The sequence below is a fragment of the Microtus ochrogaster genome, chromosome 16 (assembly GCF_000317375.1).
Source record: "Microtus ochrogaster isolate Prairie Vole_2 chromosome 16, MicOch1.0, whole genome shotgun sequence".
In the NCBI taxonomy this organism is placed as follows: Eukaryota; Metazoa; Chordata; class Mammalia; order Rodentia; family Cricetidae; genus Microtus; species Microtus ochrogaster.
In genome coordinates this window covers 37,451,268-37,476,645 of record NC_022018.1, presented here as the reverse complement: position 1 = coordinate 37,476,645, position 25,378 = coordinate 37,451,268, and the positions used below count along the sequence as shown (strand labels likewise).

Here is a 25,378-nt window from a genome sequence, read left to right as displayed (position 1 = left end):
TGACCCAGATGTACTTCAGTGTAGTTAGGGGATCAACCAGTTGTTACAGTTTGAAATTTTGTTTCTAATAGAACTCTGGTTGTTTTTTGTGTTTGTTTGTTTGGTTGGTTGGTTTTAGCAAGGTAGATGGAAGCACACACCACATGTAGCCAGAAGTTCTGGTGAAGCTGACTCAACTCCCTTTGTGGGAAAAAAAAATCAAGCTGATTGCATTTTAGGAAGGGATCCATTGTAGGCCGAACTATCTCAGACTGGCTGGTTCTGTGCAAAAGTGAGAAGTAACTTTTCAAAGCAAGGCTATTTATTCAGTAGAAGAAGTTATCAGAGTTTGATATGTGAGATATAAATATACTGTCCCATTTCTTTATTGGCTTCCATTCTGATTCTGAAGGCATTCTTTCTTCACCATTTGATCTAGGGGACAGGTGTGGATTCTGACACTGAGCCTGTCCCCAGCTGGAAAGAACACCTCTTGGCAGCCCACCTTCCTTACTGCTAAAGCACAAACAAACCCACCAGCTCTCAGGAGTTCTCCAGCGATACCATCTTCGTTAGCTTAAGTCCCTAACTTCTAATTTCTCTGTCCAAAGCAGGATGAAAGGGAGAGGGAGAGAGCCATCACAGTAGTCATTACAAAGTCTAGCATCCTGATGCTGTGCCTGAGGGAGGAGTGGATTTCTTTATAAAGACAAAATCTCCCATTTCATTTAGCTTTCAGAAAGCATAGCCATCTGTCCACAGTGAGAGAGAATGTGTGCAGTTGGGGGCTGAAGTCAAGAAACTAATCAGGGGACCAGGCATATGTCAAAGGAGTCGTCAAAAGACTTCCACACCTCAGCCTTTGGCATTAGAAATAGGATATGGGACAGGAAGAAAGAAGAGCTCTGGATGGAATCTCGGAGAGCCTTTCCAAGGCCTCTAGCTTTCTTGCTATCTCCAGGGCCTATTCCCAGGGTGTGAAGGAGTTAAAGGGTTCTGTGAGCCCTCAACCCCATCAGGGAGTGTCTTTGGGCACCAGAGAGAATCTGGCACAGGATGTGTTTTCATGGAACTGCTTATCAAAAACTAAGCTTCTGCTGTTTCGTTTCAACGGGTAGATGGGGTGGAAAACTGGCCGAGGGAGCAGGAAATTTGCCTTGTGTTCCTGATCAGTCGCCATGTGACCCTTTGCAGGTCAGCCTTCTAAGCTTGTCTCAGTTTCTCCATCTGTAAACTTAAACAATAGAGTGAATTTACTTGATTTTCTAACAAGAGTGTTGAGGAAAGCCTCCTGATTGCTCTCACCAGAGCTATGGCAGAAAAACACTTAGGAGGCTTAGTCTTATTCTCTTCTGTGTTCAGGCTGCCCAGTTGCCTTCTTATCTGTTTGAAAAGTTTTCAGACCACAGCCATTGATGCCTATTAATGGGTTGTATTCCTACCTAACCTTGTTAACACTGTCCCAGCTCTAGGAAGATAGTGGAGGAGCTAAGAGGCCTTTTGCCAAAATAAACAGCAAAGCTTGGAAACACTTAAGCCAAGATAATTAGGAAAATAATGTTGACTAAAGTATGGCATTAGGGTTCTGGTATGCTTACATTACAATCTGGTTCCAAACAGCACAATCTGAAGCTTGGGATCAGTTTTTAAAGTTTTTGTTTGTTTGTTTTATTTTGGATTGGTTTAATTTGGTATCTACCTTTTAAAGGATTTGATTTGTTTAAATCTTTTGCTCACCCTTCTGTTTAGACTCTACTTACAGGTTTTTCTTCCTCACTGAGATGTCAAAATACAGTTTTTTACTATTTAGAAATGTCTTTGGCAAGAGAATGGCATTTATTAAAAAATATTGTAGCTCACCATCGAGAAAACAAGGCTACCCACTTAGAAACACCTCCCTGTATAATACAAACAATACAAATTTATTTTCATGAAGTAGCAGAAAGCTACATATGAGACATGCGCACATGCACCTGCACCTGCACCTGCACGCACACACACACACACACACACACACTACCAGAGGTTTGTGCTGTTTTCAAAGTTTGATGTTACCCAACCCATTTTGGGCAGGGAGCAGAAATTCCTAAGGATAAAATGTTGAAGGCCCAGATTCTTTTCTAAAATGCATATTAAAGGAATTAGTGCTCTGAAAAATACTGTATTTCTATGTTTTGTATGATAACATCCCAGGGAATTATCACATCATATCTTGAGGATCATTATGGAACACTGATCTCTCAGATAATAACCCAGGAATTCTCTCCAATAATATTATTGTTTATAATAGCAATAATATTCAGTAGATCACAAAGTGCTCTCCATATATTATTGGGTGGGATATCTAAAACCCTCTAACCTGTATAAGAAAATCTTGGTGAAATAAGTTAAGGAAGTAGTCTAAAGCAACAAGCCTACCAAGCCACAAACCTCGCTGAATTCTTTCTACAGTGTAATGGGGAAACTGTCCCTTCATGTTCATTTATTTTCCTATAAAAATACTCCATTTGGATGGATGAACACACCCACATGCTTTACCTCTCGTCTCTATGGCCATCTCAGTCCATCCACATCATGAAGTAGCAGAAAGCTACATATGAGACATGCGCACATGCACCTGCACGCACACACACACACACACACACACACACACACACACACACACTACCAGAGGTTTGTGCTGTTTTCAAAGTTTGATGTTACCCAACCCATTTTGGGCAGGGAGCAGAAATTCCTAAGGATAAAATGTTCTCCCTCCCCCAGAGGGTCATAAATTCATAAATATACATTAATATATAAATACATGTGTGAGGGGACCAGAGGTCAACCTCAGGAACCATCTATCTACCTTCCTTTTTGAGGCAGAGTCTTTCCCTGAATTTAGAGATAGCTCACTGTTCTACTAGGTGAGCTGACCAATGAACCTTGGGGATTCTCCAGTCTCTGCCCCTGCCCCCAGCACTTCCATTACAAACACATGCTACCATTCCTGACTTTTCATATTGGTGCTGAAAAAGGAACTCAGATGCTCAAATAAGCCATCTCCCCAGATCCACAGTTTTGTTTTGAGTTCATGTTTTTACATTTCCTTTCCCAAGTTGTCCCACAGGTGTAACAAGTACCTTCTATCATGTATAAAAGTATATACTTTATTGCAGAAAGCTTTCTAAGCTGCTGGCGCTGCTTTTTTTCTTTCTTTCTTTCTTTTTTTGCTGAGAATAAGTTCATTGTAGAGAAATAAACACAGCATTTTCTTCACTCTTAATCTCCAGCTCTCATGGTTGTACTGCATGAAATAGAGCACAACAAGAACAGTCAGGAGTGTTGGCGCCTAGAGACTCTCCTATTGGCATGGGCCTGCAGGGGCAGCACCAGCAGGTGGCGCTGTCTCCTGGTGTGTATCCTGAGCACTGTAGTAATGGGCACTGTGAATATTTCAGAGCAAATGGTTAGTCCTTTCTTGCCCCTTTCCATGGTGGTCCTAGAAGAGTTCCAATCTAACACTAAATATGAAACAGCAAGTGTCCTATAGACAAAAACTGGTTCCCACTGCCTTACAGAACCATCATAATACCAACTGGAATGTCCTATTGTCCCCATTGGTTACCCAAAGTGAACATACAGTCCATTTTATACTGGTAGAAATGCAATACTTGGATTTTTCTGGGTTTTTTTTTATTTTTATTTTTCCTGGAGTGTGTTACATACAGGGCAGTCTATATATGAAAGAAAATAGAAAGAAGCAATCGTGCTGTCACTTAATCAAGTTTGTTCTCACACTGACCCTACTCTAATATCTGCACACTCAGTTTGTATCCAAGTCTTATAGCAAGAAGTGCACACTGAAGGGGGCGGGACATTTCCCACATTACTCTAAGGGAGACCCTGGGGCTTTATTTCTGTGTCTTTGGAGAATTGATGTACTGAAAGTTTTCTGTAAGACTTAATTCACTGATTCTCCAGTCTAATTGCACTCCTCTTAGCCCACTCAGAACCAAATTGGTTCTTTGTTATTGTAGCTGAGAGGACGCATGCTAGAGGACAGGACACTGGAGCTAGTAAGTTGAGAAGAGACATCTGGGTTTGTATTCTGCATGACCCTAGTTCCACCTTAGAGTGTCTCAAAGCAGGTCCAGCAGCACTCATCACCCTCACCTGCCTTGTTTCTCCCTTTCCTGCCTCACAACAAAGCTTACCAAAACAATAGGATGTGTAGCATGATTATCACGTGCGTCTACTAGCTCACTCTCAGGAGCAGTGAAAGTGTACCAATGGTCTGGAGACATGAAGACCACTACAAAATTGACAGCTTTTGTAAATATTGATTTTTAATTTTCTAGAATAGTAAGTAGATTACCTTTGATGCTATTCTTTGATAAAGTAATCAGCATTCTCTAGGATCTCAAAGCAAAACTAAAATCTACAGAAATGGCATTAAAATTTTGTTTGAGTCCAGACAGTTTGAGGCATTTTGAAAACTTTCCTCCAAAGTATAATGGAGTGAAAACGCCGTCTAGTTCTTTGAGAGCAGCGAGTGTGAATGTGCTGGGTGCACACCACGGGAAGACTGAGCATCGCCCAACTCCCCAGGAAGATTCAGATCACAGTTAGTATCTGCCTTTCATAAACACTGCTCAAAGTGCTCTTTCTCTGAAGGTTGGAAACCGAGAGAATGAAGCACACATCCTCTCCAGGCCAAGAGTTGCGTCATTAGCCCTGTGTGATCAATAAGTACATTGTGGTGGTGATTTCATAGCTGATTAACTGATGTGTCTACAAGCCAACACTTGACTTGAAAGGCTGGTCTGGCTGCTCGCTGTGTGAGCGTGGCCTTCGCTAGCCTGCCTGGCAGCCAGCTCTGAGCTGTGCTGTCCCAACCGCAGCCTGGGTACAGCCCTCAGTTTCATCGTGAGTAACCCATCAGCCAGAGCCTGCACTTCTGCAAAAGAATGGGCATTTTGTCTTTTCAGTCAGTACCAAACAACAAGATAATTAGTATTAGGGAGGAGAAAAAAATGAATAGAAACTACTTCCGATTCCTGCCTGTGGACACCTCACCTTTGGCAGCGAGGATAAATGGGAACAGCAAGCAGTGTGTGTGATACAGAAAGAAAACGGTTAACCTGACAGAGCTACCAGTGTGTCTCTGCTGCTGCTCAAAGTCAGGCTTCCTTGGCCTTTCTTGAGTGGATTTCCATTGTGTTACTTTTGATTTATGTCAAGATCTCAGAGCTCCATCTTAGAGTTTCTGCTTTTTTCTTACTAGCTTTCTGTTTCATTTTTAAGGAAGTGAAGGTTTTAGTTTTATCTCTTTTAATTTTTTGTTTGTTTGTTTTTTCCTCTGGCATTTAATATCACCAGTTGTGAGGCAAATAAATCACTGTTTACTTGAGGGAAAAAAAGTGGGAGGAAAACTGAATGTGTTAAAGATTCTTGCTTTTCATTACTAGTGAGATTTCCCAACTGGAGCGTCTCTGTTTTATTTTGCCTCCAGCCAACATCTGATGATCTGTAATAAAGCACTATGCAAATACTTTCATATATTAAAAGAACAATATTTTGACACTCATTGACACAAGCAAAAAAATACAACACTAAAATAGTGTTCAAGAAAACAATGAAGATACTGTTCATTCATTCACATGAAATTAATGTTAAAAATTTATTATATTAACAGAAAAAGAGTCCTCTTAGAGCTTAGTCCTTAACATTTGCCTAGGCTACATTACTTACCATGTTACGTGGTTATAGATTTTTTTGGTTAACAATATTGAGCAATCATTGATTCTGGTCAAACTTAAAATTTTAGTCACCAAAAATAAAAGTAATAGCTTCCTAAGATCTAATAAATTATATATTTTTCTAAAGATTCCTTAAAAATATTTTTAGCTATAAAAATTTTTTAAATATTTGAAACATTTTTTGATAATGCTAATTTATTATAGGCTTTTTTTCTAAGTTTTCTTTAGTTATATGTGATTAAAATTTTTAAAGTCTCCTATGATCTTCTGTGTATGTTTTAATAATTGTGTTTGTAGAACAAACTTTTTATTTGTATTTTAAATATTGGAGAACAAAATGAGCTGTTTTGTTCTTTAGCTTTGTTTAGTATGGATTTGTTCTTACTAAGGGACGTGTGTGTGTGTGTGTGTGTGTGTGTGTGTGTGTGTGTGTGTGTATTGAATGATGTAATTTCTCCTGTGTCACTGAACTCACACTCAATTGTCATGATCAGTATTTTCTTAAATGTGGATGGCTTCCTTTATTATCTGCGTTAATCAAAAACGTTGCAGAGCCAGCATCTAGGCATCTTTGTAACAGACATATGAGGATCACAAGCCAAACCAAAGCAGGTAGAGCAGTCTGACTATCCATAAGAACAGAGCTCGTCTACTTATTGTAGTTGGCATTTTCAAATTCAGCAAATAAAATTACAGAAAGAATTATCACAGCTATTCTATACAAGAGTATTTTTAAGAATACTAATAGAAGAGTGACTTTCAACTCGACAATGTGACTTTTGTAATTGGTCTTTCTGAGGATACATATTTGAAGAGTTTCCATGAGTAAAATCAAATGGGACACTAGGTTCCCAGTTACTAAAATGGTGGTCAGCCTTGCTCACTATTGCTGTTATAGTTACACACGAGCTGAATGATGGTCACAGACACTAACAACTGATAAGCAGCACCCCTGCTTTCATGTTGGCACCTCTTCCATGGCAGGATACACTTGGGTGGCCAGTAGGCACATGATGCTTCCCCACTGAATCCTCCATTTGCCTCTTAGAACAGATAGAGGCTTGCAGGTCCATAACTCATGCTTGGCCTCTAGCTGTCTTCATCTGAGTTTGTTGGCACACAGACCAGAAACCAACTCAAATCAGAAAGAGATCTGTCATAGGAGCCTTGGGTATATATCTCAGATTCAGAGAGTAAGACTTACTTTGCTCAATGCTTCTGTCCTCTGCTCCATTCTCCATTCTGACTCCTCTACTCTTATAAGTTGCCCTCTTGGTGCTGGTCATACTACCCCTGGGCAAACCTTCCTCTGCATCCGTATGGAGCAGGCTCCACCAGCCTCAGTGGACCCTGTGCTGTCTATGTCTCATGCAGGCATCTTTGACACTATGATTGATCCAGACTTGTCAGGCCTCCATTCATTATAAGGAGGTCACTTAGTCAGGAAGCACAGTGACAGTCACCTGGTTCAGTGACTTTTATTCACCTTCAGCTGGACTGCTGGGTGGGGTCAGTGTTATTCACTGGAAGGAGACCTTTATTTAAAAAGGAGCCATGACTTCTGGCTCACAGACGCCACAAGGAGTTTGTCTTTTCTATGTAAGTTTCAAAAGTTCCCAACCCAGGCACAGCATCTGTTCTGTGTGTCCCTTCCTAGAACACCTCCAGAGACTAGCTTCTAGCAGATAGTTCATAAATGTTTTAACTGCTTGGTCTGCTGTCTGGGTCAGGCTGCAACAGTTTGTCACCTGCCCTATGCTTTATCATAGGAGTTCCAGCTCCAGCTCCACACTGAAATGGGTGCGTGTCTGTAGGCGAGCCACTTAATCTCTCTGGTTTCAGTTGCTTCATCTTTAGAGTGAGTTGAATTGAATGAGAACACCTCTGAGGCCCCTTCCAGCTATAAAATTCTGTGGCTCTGACTAACTGACTTGGGATTTAATCACCCCACCCAATAGGCCATCCTTCCCTTTGCCATTTATGGGTACAAGAGTTTTGTCATGGGGCGGGGCCAGTCATCCTCCCAAGCTACATAATCATTGTCATCACCCGTCTCCTGCTAATAAATAATAGGTTTTTTTTTAAGCACTTCCTATGTCCTGGATACACTTGCAGACGCTTTAGATGTTAGCTAAATGTTTAGTCTTAAAACAACCCCATAAGATAGGATATTCTTTAGTATCAGGTTAGCTTACCAGCAGTTACCTATAAGCAGCCATCTGTAATTGAATCCCAGGCAGTCTGGTGCCAAGACTGCTCCAGTAGAACTCTGAGTATATTCAGAGCAACACGCCAGCTTTCCCATGAATTTGTTGTGCCTGCACGCTCTGTGGAGCCATCCAGGCCTTTCAGTTAGAATCTTCTGGGCTAAAGAGGTCCAGCAATCTCTTTTCATCTCCCAAATGATTCTGATGTATGCTGAAATTTGAGAATTCCTGCCACCTTTATTACATCTCACCAAACCCATAAATGTTCTTTGGGTGTTTATCACAGGTATTCTGGCAGGAAATAGGGTATATGCTATCCTTGCCAATTTGTATGTAATTGAGGCAGTCAGTCAAATGCCACTGTCAATAAAAGTAAACCTGGATATGCTATTTTTTAAGTTTGTTTGCTTTCCTAACTTAGCATGACTGATGAAATGGATGCAGAAGTCAGGGTGTAGACATAGTGTGTGAAGGTGAGGGAGAGGTGGGATTATTTCTCCAGGAGTGTTCTTCTTCCCTAGAGCCCTGCAGTCTCTTAGCAGGATTGTGCAAGCAGGATTCGGGTAGGGTGTCATATAGTAGGCCAGCGTTCTTTCCTTAATCTGAAGCCTACTCTTTGCCTTGCACTGTACAGCATGACATGCTCTCATGTGGCCACAGAGCTCTTCTGATTTGAACTATGCTATAAGTGCAAAGATTTAGAAAATAGTAAAGGTATGTGGAATACCTGGATAATGTTTATATCAGGATAAGATACTAATTATATTGGATTAAATAAAACATTAAAACTAGCTTCTCTTGCTTTTGTAATGTGGCAGATAGGAAATTATAAACTCTTTATATTTGGGCTGATACTGCCCTGTATTTAGTTCATGGCATAGTAGTTATTTACTGGGAAGGAAAGGCCTATGGTAACACCAGGACCTACTATTGAAAGGAATGTAGAAGCAGCCCAGAAGTTGAATCTCAAGGTCACACTCCGGTGGTTTAGACAGGCTTGATGAGTATGGTCACTGAAAGGCAAATGGATTTGAAGAGATTTTCATACTACAACCAGGAGCTTAAAGCAAGGAGGTAGCCAATTAGGTGCTCATAAGTGTAAAGAAATTTCCTCTACCATTCATAAGGCTACTAAATTGTCCCCACTGAGCCAGACACTAATTCTAGAATGGCTTACCTGAGTATTGAGTGGGAGCAGGTAATTGGAAACACCTGGCTGAGGTAGGTGGCTGGGTGTGCTCCAAGAAAGAGCTACTTCTGGGAAGTGTGTTGTGACAGTAGTGGTGTTGGGCCAAGTTAGAACACTTGTCAGATTATAGCGACCAGAAAGTGAGCTTCTCCATCACAGGTGCCAGTCTTTAAATTATTTTTCCATCATATAAACCAATGATTGGGCAATTTAAGGGATATATGGAACTTTACAAAGAAACTGAAAGTGTAGAGCCAGGAATGGTGGTGTGTTCCTATGATGTCATCAGGAGGCAAAACAGGACTCTTTCTAGTACCACAATAGCCTGGGCTACATGGAGAGAGTGCCAGAACATTCTGAGACCCTGTTGCAAACAAATACACACAGCTATATGGATTTGTTGCAATACCTAAATATCCATTTGGCAGTAAATCCCGCACACAATATCCTTTTGTGGTAGATCCTTCTAGAAACAGATGTAATTACTGCACCCATCCTGCACATCTTTTTGCAGTGTGACTATGTCCGTAAGAAGAGAAATTCTATTTTCCCTGTGTTTGATAATGGACTGACTACAACCAAAAGCTTGCCTAGAAAGTGATAGCAGGTAATAGGTTTGCTGCCCCCTTTCCCCATAATAAGTTTCTTCCCTACACTGAAAAAGTATAACAATAGATATATTGAACAAAGCAAATCCCAAGTGGTTTCACCAGTCTCAGGTCTCAGAGAGGCCAGAGAAGTCTTGCACACCCCAGGCAGGGCATGAAAGTTTTATAAAATGTAGGTAAGGGGTGATGGCATGTCTGCCACATGCTAGATTTGTGCCTAAGTGTGGTCAAACGCTGAGTGCTTAGCTGGGGACTTGGGTGCCTGGTAGCAATAGAGAAGGAAACTGCAGTAGTTCCAAGAGTGCAGAACTAGACTTTTGGTGCCTTTTCTTTGTTTGGAGACTTTCTGAGCAGGCAGGGTTTGGAGAAAGAGAGAGAGACAGAAATGGGGCTTCCTGGACCATACACGGGCGAGCAGGAGGCTCCAGCTGAACATCAGCTTTCAAGACAAGCCCTTTTAAGGCCTTCAACTCTGTTCACCTTTATGGGAATAGATACCAGGTAAGAAGCCAGAGCCAGGGTGAAATGATGGGAAACCATGGCCATGAAGAATGATCATGAGGAGTCCTAAATGTAAGTAAGCCTAGGCTCCAAGGTCCAGGAGGAAAGCCATCACCATTCCATAGTCCAGCCTGATCCACATAGCCCGAATCACCAGAAATCAAGATGAGCTGTGTCCTCTGAGCCCTCCAGAAGTTCCAAGCAACAAAACGCTGAAGTCACTATCTTTTAGAATTGTTTATACAGCCATAAATGATCAATTTAACATTTTTTCATGTTTAGTTTTTTTCATTCAGGTTCTTTTATGAATCACGTTTTTTAAACCTGAAAAATTTTAATTAAAAACACCATAGAAATTTCTCATAGATTCTTAACTACGTATGTGTTAGTATTATCTCAGTTATCCTTATAGTTAAGGCTTGTCCACTGACAGTAAATTACTAAAATATTTTAAAGGTATTGTTAATCCCACTGGATGAGAATAAGACCACTACCACAGGCTATGTCCTTCCGACCTTTGTCCAATCAGAAGCAAGCATACATTAGAATTATTTCCTAGATTTTCTCCCCTATATTACATGCATATGTCTATATAATGAGAAACCCTGTCTCAAAAATTAAAAAAAGAAAAATATTTTCATGACAATTAGCATATAAATACACACATAATAAATAAAAATAGCTCATAAACACAAAAATATCAAGCTTAACAAAGCAGTAGTCAGATGCACATAGTTAAACATCACCTTGATTAACCAATCTTGTTATTCATGGTGCCAACTCAGTTAATCAGTGTTCGTGGCTTGGATACTGAACTGGAGATTAATGACAAAGTGGAAGCAATTGTAGGATCCAGATTTTTAAGACAAACACACATCATACCCCAAACGGCATGCATGGAATCAGTGTAGCCAGTCGTCTGTGGTGATGTATTTTCAGTGTTCTCCTTCACTGGGCCACTGTGAGCAGCCACTGGAGCTGGCAACGTACTGATCAAGCAAGATTGGCCTCTCACCAGGGCTCCTGAACCTCTTGTGTTCATATTTATCATTTGAAGAGCTGAAGAGAAGACTATGAAGGGGTGTTTTGGTCTGAAATTTACAAATGTAAAGTTGCTTTTTATTTCTCTAAATTAGATTTGCAAAGCGCATAGGTTAATTATATAGTTGCAGGAATTATATAGTTCAGTTACGTGTATTATATGCACGTAATATAGGGGAGAAAATCCAGTGGGATTAACAATACCTTTAAAATCTACACTTATCTCAACTTGGTTGTCAAACATCAATTGTACAGCGTCAGATTTCCCTTAACCTCATGGGCCTTTAATGCAAAATAAATTGAGAAGCGAGTTGAAAACTGTATTGTTCTCTTGCCACTGAAGGACATTTCCATGGGAAAGAATCTTACTCTGGTATATCCCTTAAGTGATTTGCTTTTCTCCTTGTATGATGGATGAAAAAAGGGTGTGTGTGTGTGTGTGTGTGTGTGTGTGTGTGTGTGTGTGTGTGTGCGCGCGCACGCATGCACACATGTACATATGTGTGTGCCCGTGCATGGGGGGGGGCTGGTAATCAGGTCAAGAATGAAAGTAAATAATATCTGAGGAAGTGGCTGAGTCGGTCACATCCTTAAAGGGCACCATAAGAACGCCAGATGACTCCTGCTTTTCCTCTTTGATTCCTTGAGAGACAGAAGAGGTCACTGATATCTAAAACATGTAGCCTCACAACTGCTTCTTCCTTCAAAAGTCAAAGCTAGGTGGTGATTTGCTCATAGCCCATGGCCTATCCTGTCACGGGTCGTGTGGTCCCACATGTGAACAGGAAGGTGAGAATGGGTGAACTCTCGCCTCGGTTGTGCCATCCATCAAAGAACAAATGGAGCAGATCCATGTGAGGGCTCTGTCCTTCTCACACAGGGGCCTTTGTCTCCCGGACATGATCTGGCATTTGGAGGGGATGCACTGGGCCTCGACTTTATAGCAAATTACTAACCCATTATCACACTAGAACACAGGATCGTTTATCTTCTAATCCAAAGTGTCACCTGTTCTTCATTTACCAGTCAATAATCATTAATTATGCTCTGTAGAAATTTAAACAAAGCCTTATCCCTCTGTTAAAAACCAGTAAACTCTTTAGCAATAACAAATAGATCTGGAATTGTATATCCTTTCCCTCCCCAGTCCCAGACTGGAGTCTGGCACAGTTTGAACTGTAGAGGAAATGCCTAGAAATTGATAGGTCAAAGGCCCCAGATAGTCTGATGGAAAGAATAGAGCGACTCTTGGTTTTGGCTCCCAGGATCACCAGTCCTGCCAGGAACATAGAAGTCCTAAGGACCGGACCTGGCCTCATGTAGACAGACCTACAGCAACCTGAAGTCACTCTTGTCCCTTCATTTCTTCTAATCCTTTGTTTCCTTCAGAGAGAGAGAGAGAGAGAGAGAGAGACAGAGACAGACTCACAGGAGATTTGAAAACAAAATCAGCTGAGTGGTCCTGGAGTGTTGACTAAAATATTACTTTTTAGATTGGAAATCTGAGTCAAACACACTTGTTTGTATTTACCCTGTTCAGATATAGTCCCTCAGACAAATGTTCAAACAGAAATTGTAGCTGAAAACATATTTTTTCCTAAAACTCTAGAGATAGTTTGACAAAAGCCAAAATGTGTATATGTTTGTCTGTGTGTGTCTGTATATGTGCATGCATGCTTATGCACACATGTGTGTGGTCGGCATGCTGCAGGTTTTCACCTAATTAAGAGAAGTAAAAGGGTTCTAAAGGGCAGCTTGAGACTGGGTAGGGCACTGTGCATTGTGTGTTTGGTTCACGGTGAGACAGCACTTATCCCAACAGGTAGACTCAGGACCCTGGTCCAGAACATGGCAGCAGAGGTCAACTTTTTGAGACAAATTGGGAATGAGCATATATTCCAGGTTATGAGGCACATGATCAATCATAGCCTACAAGAAGTCCCAGGCCTACGCTCGTACATGAATACCAGCTACACCTATGTTTTAAAAATATTTTTGATCTGTGTGTGTGTGTACACGTGTGTGCAGATGCCCATGGAAGATAGACAGGTCAGACCCCTAGAACACTGGAGCAGGCAGTTGGCGCTGCCTGATGTGAGTACTAGGAACCAAATTCCTGTCTTCTGGGAGAGCAGGGAGTAGAATGAAACACTGAGCCATTTCTCCAGCCCCATAATCATATCCCCATATATACACATATCCGTACAGTTGATATGTAATTCTAAGCTGTGGAAACTGTAGGCCTACATATTATTGATAAATGCTTTTCTAAACAAATAGAGTCAATTGTGGCAGTTGCTCCTAGTCCATGGTTCAAAATGCTGCTTCATTTGTGCCAACCATCTTCTCTAACTCTCAGTATGTACATTTCCATCACACTATGAAGGCTGGATATCCAGTGTTGACAACTTGTTCAAATGTAGTAGTTTCTACTATCTGACTCTACTAACAGTGTTTCTTTTTACTGCTATGTTTTACATTTAATTTTTGAGAAATGGGAATCTACTTTTGAGGATTTTTTAAAAGACTTTTTTTTCTTTTTTGCCTGCCATCTGTGGCAGAAGGACAATTAAAAAATTCTTCTGAAACTGTTCTTGCATAAGTATTATATACAAAGGTTATTCACTTGGTATTGATATATGGTTTCCTCTTAACTTGTGGTCTGGAGACCTACTGTGTAGGAATCTCCTGGCCTGCTGAAAATAAAGATTCCCTGAGCCAATCATCAGGACAAGTGTTCACACCAAGATGCTCTTCAAATTTTTCTCATGTATATTAAATTATACGAGCTATCTTCAGTAATTAAAATACTACATTAAATTCACACTCATTTTCCAATTCTAACTTCCATATCCAATCATGTGTTTTGATACTATTACATTCCCACCCTGATCATGAAGTAACTCTCACATGACTTTACTTCTTTCTCTCTAGGCTATGTGGCTAATGTTGCAAAATGATGAGCCAGAAGACTTTGTTATAGCCACTGGGGAAGTTCATAGCGTCCGTGAATTTGTTGAGAAATCATTCATGTACATCGGAAAAACCATTGTGTAAGTACGCCTGCTGGTTGCTTGCTGCTTGCTCACCAGGTCTTTGTTGTTCATGCTCTTCCACTTGATTCTGCTTCCCATCTCCCTCTCTCAGTCTCTTGTAAAACAATATAGGAGGTCCTTTATGAGTCTCATATCCAACTCCAGTTAGTATGTCAAATCTTTATCAGCTTCTAAACCAGTCTTCTCAAGATTTATTTTTATTTTTTGAACTTAAAATTTATGGTAAGGTAAATTCTGTGTTGTATAATGCCTTTATTACAGCTACCTGTATCCTTTTATGAGACCAATGTGAAAACATTACTCAGTATTTTTCAGCACTTTCATATATACATACATATAAGTATATATTCATACATATATGTATATATACACACACATGCACAAAGTGGTTTTTTGATACAAGATGTCTCTTATAACCCCGGATGTCCTGGAACTTTCTCTGTAGATCAAGCTGGACTCAAACTCTGAGATCCACCTGCCTCTGCCTCCTGAGTTCTGGGATTAAAAGTTTGTGCTACCACTGCACAGCTTACATTTTATTTTAAGAGTCAGAAACCATCAAAAATTTAGAGAAGAGTTTCAGGTGGATTATACTTTTCTTTTCCTTGAGCCATTAAGAGTAACTGTGACTTAGTACTCTGTCATGCTGTACCTGTTTGCATGACCTACAGACAGTGACTTTCTCTTACCTAAATACAATAAGCCACCAACCCCTGGAAACCGAGACTGATACATTGCTGCTGCCCAGCCTTCAGATCCCACCTGTGTTCCAGCAGTTGGTGTGCTTTCCTTCATACAAGCTCTCCCAGTGCGGCACATGCATTACTCATGCTTGTGGCATCACACAAAATTTTATTGGAATATGAAAACAATTGTGATAAATCACTATGGAGAATTCTTTTTGTGGTTTAAGGCTAATATACAGTTTGATGACATTTATTACAGTCATAGTGATATAATACCATCACCACTATCTATTTCCAAACTTTTTCATCACAAATAAAAACAGTAACTCCTCCTTTCATTCTCCTATCTGGTAATTTCTGCTCTATGAATTTGCTTGTCCTTAGGTAGCTCCTGACAGTGTAATCTTTCACATGTGTCTTTTTGTGTCTATCTTTTTAATTATCATGATGCTTTAAAATTCTTCCATGTGGTAGCATTTCATTTTCTTAAAAGACAGATAAGGAGCTGGATGTAGTGATACAAGCCTATAATTTCCTAACTCGAGGAGCTGTCAGGAATACTAGGGGTGCAAAGTCAGTCTGATCTTTATATCTAGCAAGAGTTTTTTCTTAAACACAAAAAGACTGACCAGGTGGCATATGCCTATAATCCCAGCACTTGGGAGGCAGAGACAGGCAGATCTCTGTGAGTTTGAGGCCAGCCTGATCTACAAGAGCTAGTTCCTGGACAGGCTCCAAAGCTACAGAGAAATTCTGTCTCAAAAAAAAAAAGGCTGAATATTTTATTGTGGCTATATGTCATATTTTGTGAATCCATTTCTCTATTGCTTGGACAGCCAAGTTCTTTTTACCTTGTAAGCTACTGCCAGTAGCACTAATGTGAATATTAATTCACAAATGCCTATGTTGGTCCTGCCTTCATTTCTTTCATGTGTTATATTTGGGTGTGAAATTTGTATGTTGTACAGTAATATGTTTAACTTTTTAAGGTGCAGATAAACTATTTTCCAAGATTCTTTTTTAAAACAGAAAAAAAAGTTTATGGTTTTTGGCCATGATGAATAAAAGAAACTAGAGTTAACCGTTTTACTAATTATTTAATTATTGGTTGTATTTGTTTGTTTCTGTTTTGGGGACAGGGTCTCTCTTCAGAGCCCTAGTTATCCTGGAACTCTCTGTAATGACTAGACTGGTCTTGAACTCACAGAGATTCACCTGCCTCTGCCTCCCAGAGAGCGGAAATTAAAAATGTGCACCCCTATGCCTGGCTACACTTAACCTTTTAATTTAACTGCTAGACTAGGTAAAATTCATGACAATACAGGACTGTGGTCCCTAATAGACTATCAGAATCGAGTATTGCTTTGACACCTTTTCTGAAGTCATAGTGAACCATGAGTTTAAAAATGTACCCCCCCCCCAGTTGAAAACTTTACTAAGAGTCTAAAAGACCTAGACTTTATGGTACAGAGCTTACTAAAGATGCTCTCAGAGTCCAGAAAGGGGCATTGAGTCTCCTGGAGCTGGAATTACAGGTAGTTGTGAGCTTCCCAGTATGGGTGCTGGTCTTTTGCAAGAACTGTACATGATTTTAGCTACTGAGCCTTCAATCCAGCTTTGGTTAATGAATTCTCATTCTCATGTTTGTTATGTGTAATAGTATCATAGACTGTACCTTGCTGCTTTAGTTTTGTTATGGTACCTTTTTAAATAGCAAATATATTATATTTTACTACCTTACTCTATGGCATTTATGCTATGTACATGTTCCTGTTGAATTTATAGGTCAATATGGGAGAAAGGTGAAGATTTCTTAAGCTAGGAAATTCAAGGATGCCTTTTTTTTTTTTTTTTTTTTTTTTTTTTTTGGCATTTCGAGACAGGCATGGTGACTGGAGTTGGAGCCTGTCCTGGAACTAGCTCTGTAGACCAGGCTGGTCAAGGATGATTTTTTTAAATGGAGGTTGGGGTGTTATGTCAGTGGTAGTACTTGCCAACTCTGTAGGAGCCCTGGATTTGATCCCATCACTAAAAGAGAAAACAGTGGTTTTCATAAAATCGGTGGTACAGTATAGAAATCTCTGCTCTTTGAATATGACCAGGAGCAAAATAAAAAGTTGAGGCCAGCCGGGCAGTGGTGGCGCACACCTTTAATCCCAGCACTCAGGAGGCAGAGGCAGTCGGATCTCTGTGAGTTCGAGGCCAGTCTGGTCTACAAGAGCTAGTTCCAGGACAGGCTCCAAAACCACAGAGAAACCCTGTCTCAAAAAACAAAACAAAAAAAAAAAAAAAAAAAAAAAAAAAAAAAAGGTTGAGGCCATAGTCTTGAAGAAAAAGAATGTGTGTGTGTGTTATATAAAACAAAAACCCTTATATCTAACACTTTTAACTTTAATAATTCAACAATAAAAAGATAACTCAAGCACATCATTGTGGAGCACAGCTATAGTCCCAGAACTGAGAAGCCTGAGGCAAAAAGGCCTGCTCAAGACATGTATCAAATGAGGGGAAAAAAGACACTGCACACACACACCAAAAAATAAAAAAGAGCAAATTTTTGAATTTTTGAACCTGTGCAAGAAAAAAAATGGTCAGTGTGACTGGATATTTGAGCAAAGCATATTGAAACTGCAAACTAATACCAAAATTCTCCTTATTGAATGGCCAGAATACAGAAACTGACTATGCTAAATGGTGATGAAGAGATGAAGTACTAAAAGTAACAATACTGTAAAATCACTTTGAGAAATAGTTCTGCTTTCTTATAAAAACTAACCAATATTTACTGTGCCACCAGCAGTTCTTGATGTTTTTTTGGAGACTATTGAAAATAAATACATAGCAACTCATAGTAAATATGCATAGCAATGTTATTTCTAATGACACATTATCTCCCCCAATATCTAATCAACCAATATGTAGATAATCAAATGTAATACTACTCAATGAAGAAGAGGCATAAATTATTAATATATAATAATATCAGTGAATCATTAAAAATCTTAGTTATGCCTAGATGAAAAAATAAGACACAAGGAAACACATACTATATGATTTAAATGATACCCTAAGAAAATGAATTGGTATGCCAGAAAGCCAAGCAATATTTACCCGAGCATGACTACTGGGTAAATGGCATTTGTCTCACCAAATTACAGCCTGGGTAACACGTGTCTAAATATGGCATGAGTGACTGGGAATCTTCTGAATGAAAAGAATCTTGATTGTGGTGGTGGTTATAGAACTCATCAAACTACATATCTGTTATACATTTTTTTTACTTCTAAATTAACTTCAATCTAATTGATTTTATATAAATAGAAAATAAGAAACTTCTAAGGCAGCATTGTGGAAATGTGTGAGTTAATTTGTTATGTAACTAATGAAAATAGTGCTGAGGGAACACAAATATGATTAAAAAAACATGGATTTAGTAACATTCAATAAAAAAAGCCAGGATGCAAGTTTAGATGTAATTTTCATACCCTGCAGATATGCATGTGATAGATCACAAGAAAATATGTCAAAAAAAAAAAGAAAGTATGTCAGGCTTTGAGGACGGTTTCCATGTGGTGGCACTCTGGGGGGATTTTAGCTTTCTATTCTATACTTTTATTTTTTGAAATTTTTCTTAGATTTATTTTTATTTTATGTGTATGATGCTTTCCTGTATGTACAATGTGCACCACATGTGTGTCTGGTGCCTACAGAGGTAAGAAGGCGGTGTTGGATGTCCTGGAACTGGTATTACAGGTGGTTATGATCCACCATATGGGTGCTGGGTACTAAACCCACTTCTTCCACTAGAGCATCAAATGATCTTAACTTTCAAGCCATCTCTCCAGACCTCCTGCCACCTCTTCACACCATACATTTCTCTGTTTCCCAAGTACTATAATTAACTTGTATGCTTTGTGGTAAAAAGTCATCTTAAACACATCTTTAATTGAGAGCAGGCTTACAAATGTATCTCCCACTAAGACACTTTTCTGAAAAAAAAATGAAGGACAGCTTCCCTTCTGCCCTGGAAGTGACACCTGAATACAGTCATCACTAGTCTTCTGTCCTGCAGACCTGTGGATTCAGTTCGTACTTCTTGACATCATGTTGTCTTTCTCAAAATAGGATGCTACTCTAAGATCTAGTTTATTTAAGAAAAAAAAACTGTGTGACAAGCCACTCAGGGAGAACTACTAGAAGATATTCAGAAGTCAAAGAACTTTTAAACTTAGTTTGACTCAGAATCTTCTAAGCTTGGTGTGTGTGTGTGTGTGTGTGTGTGTGTGTGTGCGCGTGTGTGTGTCTTTTTACTGTTTAGTCTTAGAAATAGGACCCAATAGCTTTCATATGCAATAAATATACTCTACTCTCAAACATAATCTTTAGATTTGTATTAAAATCCTAAACAAAAACAGTTTCCACTGGGGACTGGCCTCCTGTCATTTACCGACCCCTTTCTATCCTAGGATGAGCCTTGCCAGTACTGGTTTCTCAACAGAGAAAGCCTAGTATGCTAGTATAGTCAGTGGTACTAGACTCTGATAGAAGAAGTTCTGGGCACTGAGCTCTTTTGAAAGTGTTATCAACCACCATTGTCTGGTATTTCAGATGACAGACCAAAATATAACAACTTTTAATGTATCCTACACATTGACTTTGACTGTTCATAACTCTATGATGAAATCCATAGCTTTATCACCTTCTTTCAGAAAAGGGGCATGGATATGAGGTGTTCCTTTAGAACAAGTCTCCTTAGTTCTAGCCTGTCACCCTAGTGACTCTTAACATTTTGACAATGTGTGACTCGCACATGTTTTAGGTTTTTCTGTATTATCAATTGAATCAAGAGTCTAGAAACACAACATATGTTCCCTAACATATGTTCTTCAAGCAGAAGAAAAATCCCACATTTGACCTCATATGAGGAGTCACATTGAACACAACTATCCTAAAAATATTTCTTTAATTGTCATCACATTGTCTGGTGAGATGACTCAACAGGTAAAGGCATTTGTGGCCAAGCCTGATGAGCTGATTTCAGTTCCTGAAGACTCATGCAGTAGAAGGAAAAATGACTCCTAAAACTGTCATCTGACTTCTACATGGGTGTCCCCCACATACATGCACAATAAAAAATTCTGTCAGGTTATGAATATATGTATAAAAACTAAATGAACTTTTAGTTCAGAATATAGTTTTATCCCAGTATATACCTTATTTTATATGTGTGTAAATATTCTAGAATCCCCCCAAAGGAGTGCCCAAAATTCTAGTCTTGGGTGTTTCACATAAGTGACATTCAACCTGTAGTTTGCCTAAAATATGTAAATTTATATCTCAAGCTCACACAATAAAACTTTTTTATCTACAATTTATATTTTACTGTTTGTTTTTCTAGTCTCTATCCTCTGAGTCTTCCTGGGCCCCATGCATCAGCATACCAATCTCAGGGAAGCCATAAACAACAACACCTGTTTGAGTCTAGTCTGCTGTGAACTTTTAAAGCAACAGCTAGCCTTTTTTGGGAACAGTGTCCATATAGTTTTTGAAAATCTAGGAAAAACTAGATAAAGAAGGCACCCTAGGATCTAAACAAATCTTAGATACTGTTCTGAATGATTTGAGAAACATGCTTTTTTAGGACTTCAGGAATGCAGTTGTCTCCACTTATCTGTAATATCAACATCTGAGTTTCGCTAACTAACAAATAGCTGCACTCTGAAGTAGTAAGTGAAAATACCCATATAGACAATTTAGAAGTGTAAGTACCATGATGAAATCTCACTCGATATATCCTGACAAGACGCAGATCATCTCTTTGTTTAGTGTATCTGCACTTTCTATGCTCCCCACCATCTTGTCATACAGTAGCAACAGCTGGCCATCAGATTAACTGCCATGCTCAAGTAACCCCTCATTTACTTAATAATGGCTCTAAAATTCTGGTAATTTTATTATAGAATATCATTATATATGTTCTATATTATTTACTGGTTGTCAACTTCTTATTGCACCTAACAAGCTTTATCATAGGTGTATATGTGTTGGACAATACAGTTTTCGGCATTCAGTGCAGTCTGTGGCTTCAGGCTTCTTCAGCAGTTTTAGAGTGTGTCCACAAAGGTTAGGGAAGCTTCTTTCTCCCAAGAATACTTAACTTATCTCATGGCCTGTTCACTTGAATTTGAAATCTCATCCCTATCTCAATACATACTATGGTTGTAAGCCAGGCATAGTGCCACTTTCCTCACCTGGAATCCCAGATTAATGATTTTCTAGGACAGCTATTTTTCCTCCCTGTCCTTGTTTTCCCAACTGTAACACAGAGCCACTAAGAGTCTACCATAGAGGTCATATAAAAAATGAACAGGTTAATAGCATCTGTCAGTGCCTGACCAAGCTTAAGTTCTACATAAGCATCTGCTGTTAATGACTAAAAAGGACAGTTGTCATCTTGTGATCATTTATAAGCTAGTCTCCATAGCCAAAATGTGGGACTGGATCTCAGGCTTTGTCCTCTGGCCAAGGGAGGAAGTCTGTGATGGACAGCTCTGTGGAGAGTCAGTAGTTAGAATGGGTGGGGAGCAGAACCTTTGCCAATAGCAGTGTGTTGTTTCTCAAGAAAGACTGCAAGGTGTGTGGTAGACAAAAGCTGCATGTGCCCACAGGTTAGTTCCAGAACTAGGGTACTGTTTTAGTGAGGAACAAAGCTATGCAAGATATTCAGTGCCCTTCCCATCTTCCCAGTGGAAGAGCCAGGATCTGACTGTGCACTTTCTGATTCAAGAGGCACCTCTAAGGGCTTACACTATAGGTAAGTACTGGTAGGTATTGTGTTTTTCTAGCATGTAAGGCCCTGGGTTGTATAGTTAGCACTGCACACATAGAGAAAGACATATATAAACATGCATATGCATTCACACATATGTACATGCATGCACATGCTCACACATTTACTTACACACACATATACCACACTGATGCACATATACATGTACACTTACATTATACATTCATATACATATACATACACCTGCATCACATACATCACACACATACATAATATACCACATACACAATACATGCATGCAGTCACACACATGCACACACACTGCTACCATAGTGCTGTGGGATAATGCCCTTGTACACTGTAAAGTTTTGTCACTCGTATTGGTTTAATAAAATGAGGATTGGCCAGTAGCCAGGCAGGAAGTTTAGGTGGGGAAACCAAACTAAGAGAATTCTGGAAAGAGGAAAGGCAGAGAGTCAGTCACCAGCCAGACACAGAAGAAGCAAGATGAGAATGCCTCACTGAGAAAAGGTACCAAGCCATGTGGCTGAACATAGACAAGAATTATGGGTGAATTTAATTTGTAATCAGCCTGAGCAATCAGCCAAACAGTTCATAATTAATATAAGTCTCTATGTGTTTATTTAGGACTGAATGGCTATAGGACTTGGTGGGACAGAAACTTCTGTCTATATCACAGATGCACCCTGATTTGCTTGTACTTTTCATCCTTCCTGGCATATCCTTTTATAATCTTATAGAGTACTTCTGAGTTTTTCAAAGTCTCAGCAATAGTATTTACAGGGCAGTAGGGATGGATTTATACACCTCTGGAACAGGGAGCACCAACTGAATGCAGAGAGAACACAGAAGCTGTACTTGCTTTGAAGGCTTTCAAGAGCCTAAATTTTGATGAAATAAAGTAAGACCTAAAGGGTTTGTGAAGGGCAGTTTTCCCAGAGTAGTTTAATCTTAAGTACTTTTACTAGAAGCAAATCCCCTAAACCTTAACACCTTTTCCAAGTTGCTGAGCTCTGCCTTGCCTCCTTGGGTCTGCAGTTGGAAGGAGTTGATCAGTATCTGTCTCATAACCTCAGTGTTCACAGCAGCAGCCATGATAGTCATTCTATAAATATTTAATTGAACACAAATGGACGTTCTCCAAAGCCAGCCTAGGCCAGAAGTCCTTCCAGAATTGCCCATCATTACTCTAATTTCTTTAGGTTCATGGTTAGCAACATTCACTCTGGCATGGTGGTAAGATTATAGGAAGCCACCATGCTACCTCCCTAAGGACTGTGTAAGCTACCCTACTAAGAAGGGGAGATAAGAATTTGAATTCAGTTCAAGGCATGGAGAAGGAGGAATAGGATTGACTCAAAAGATAAAATGAACAGGATTGATAAGACTCAGGGTTATAACCAAAGGTTCTAGCTTCATCCATTCTACCATTAACAGAAAAGCCTTTTTTTCTCATGGTGTTTGCCTTCTGTGCCTGCTGAGCTTATGGGAAGTTCCCTTAGAGTCTAGAATCTTCTGCAACCTCGTTAGACAGGACTCTTTTTGTTTGTTTGTTTGTCAGATGCAGCAAATAATATCTGGCACATTCTTATTTTAACTGTTTTCAAATCTGTTGTCTCTTCACAATTACTCTACCGGTTTTGAAAATACCCATGGCAATGCTCACTGAAGTCTTCACTAATATATGCAACTGTGTTAATTACTTACTTGATTGCCGTGACAAATTACCTGAAAAGAATAAAGAAAGGATTTGTTTGGGTTCATAAGTTTTAAAGGGATCGGGCCATGCCTACTTGGGCCCGTGTACTTGGTCAGAACCTTATAACAGCAGGAGCATGTGCCAGAAGAGATCCATTCATATAATGGTGAACCAGAAAGCAGAGGACAGAGAAGGAGGTGACCAGGAATAATATTGCAACCTAGAACCCACCACTAGTAACCTACTTCCTCCATGTATACCCAACCTCCCTAAATTTCCTGAACCTCCCAGAGTAATGCTTCCATCTGGAGGACAAGCATTTTCAAAACATAAGCCTATGGAGATATTTTGGATTCAAACCATACCACTATCTATACATTTAGAATAAAATATATATTCCCATATTACTATTTGAGTAACTTTTACTCTGAACTTATTAGAAAATAGGAAATAAATTTGAGTTTGAGTTACTAGAATGTATCCTGGAAATTTTTATGATGCTGATGTTTTCATGTAGACATTTGTGCTGGGAACCTTATAGAAGCACCTATCTTCTAGAGTGTTGTGGGTGGATGGGGAGGGACGAAGCTGCATGGTGGGAGCTGTTTACTGTTGTTTCTTGCTGTCTTTTCAGTCTGTTACTAAGTAATGGGGAAAGGAAATACTTTGCTCCTGCAACTCAGATGACAGGATAAAAAACAAATATTTGACTGTGTTACAGACTAGCTTTCTGTTGTTGTTGTTGTTTTATTAGAAAAATTATAAGGATATCCTGTAGCATGGGAAACCAACATCTGCTGGTCTCTTTAGCTTTCATGTAAGCTCCAAACTGTCATTTAAAGTAGTTTCCAACCCTCCCCTTCAGCTTCCTCTCTTCTTTCCCTTCTCCCCTACTGTTCTGTCTCCTCCCTCGGAAATCTAGAGTCTATTGTTTCTATTAACATCTAAGTTACTTGGAGTTTTAACCCATTAAAATGTGGCCACTGGTGTATCTAAGGTCTGGTTTGAGCCTTAGGTGATGGATGCACTGTATAGGTAGCCCTAACTCTAGTCCCTATACAGTGGCTTCACTTCATTAGGTAGAAGATGGTTTCTGGCTAAATCTAGTAGGTCCTGAAGTAAATGACTCCCTGACTCTCAGCACACACCTACCGCATGTAGACACTCAATGCCTATGTCCTTGCCCTCCTCATTTCCTCTCACAGTCACACTCCTCAAAGAGAATCAGAAGATATTTTTTGTCCTTGATAAGAATAGACTTTAATTGGGTGACAATTAATAGAAACACATAATTTATAAATATGAACATATTGATGTGGTCTTATGCAAAAATACCATACATCAATCCTGAAGTCAGGGCAATATGATCAAGATGAGAGGGATGCACACAGAAGGATAGACTGAATCCAACCCTTGCCCACATGGAAGGTGTGGATGGTAGTTGAGATGAGGGAAAGCAAGCAGCCCAGGTGGGTGGATCATATGAGAAATGCCCGACAGCATATACCAGTGAACTGTGTGTTTGCTAGTCAAGCCGGTAAGCTGGGTGGACCAGATTGACCACATGGGCATACAAAGAGCTACCGCTCCTACAGTCCTCTCTCTCCCCAGCTACTACCCACACATCTCTCAGCTCTTAGCTCAGACATCTTCCTTCACCAACACCCTCACCTCAGCCATCTGTGTCAGGTACCTCTTCTGGGCCTTGACAGTGTCCTGTCTGTCTCTTGCCATAATTCACTCAGGAGATTGTGTGCCAGTAAACTCTAAGCTCCTGAAAGACAGGTCACAGGAGTAGTACTTGGCTCAGCAGAGTGACTGGGGCACAGATTCATAGAGGTGGGAGGAAGACACATAGAT

General features: G+C 39.8%; 1 protein-coding gene across 1 annotated transcript in view; it reads left to right on the top strand.

Annotated features, from left to right (window-relative positions):
* Window positions 1-25,378, top strand: part of Gmds (GDP-mannose 4,6-dehydratase) — a 537,005-nt gene that overhangs the window by 396,191 nt on the left and 115,436 nt on the right. Inside the window, exon 8 of the mRNA XM_005355009.3 lies at window positions 14,201-14,319. Coding sequence (XP_005355066.1) covers window positions 14,201-14,319 — 119 coding nt within the window. The remainder of the gene's footprint in view (window positions 1-14,200; window positions 14,320-25,378) is intronic.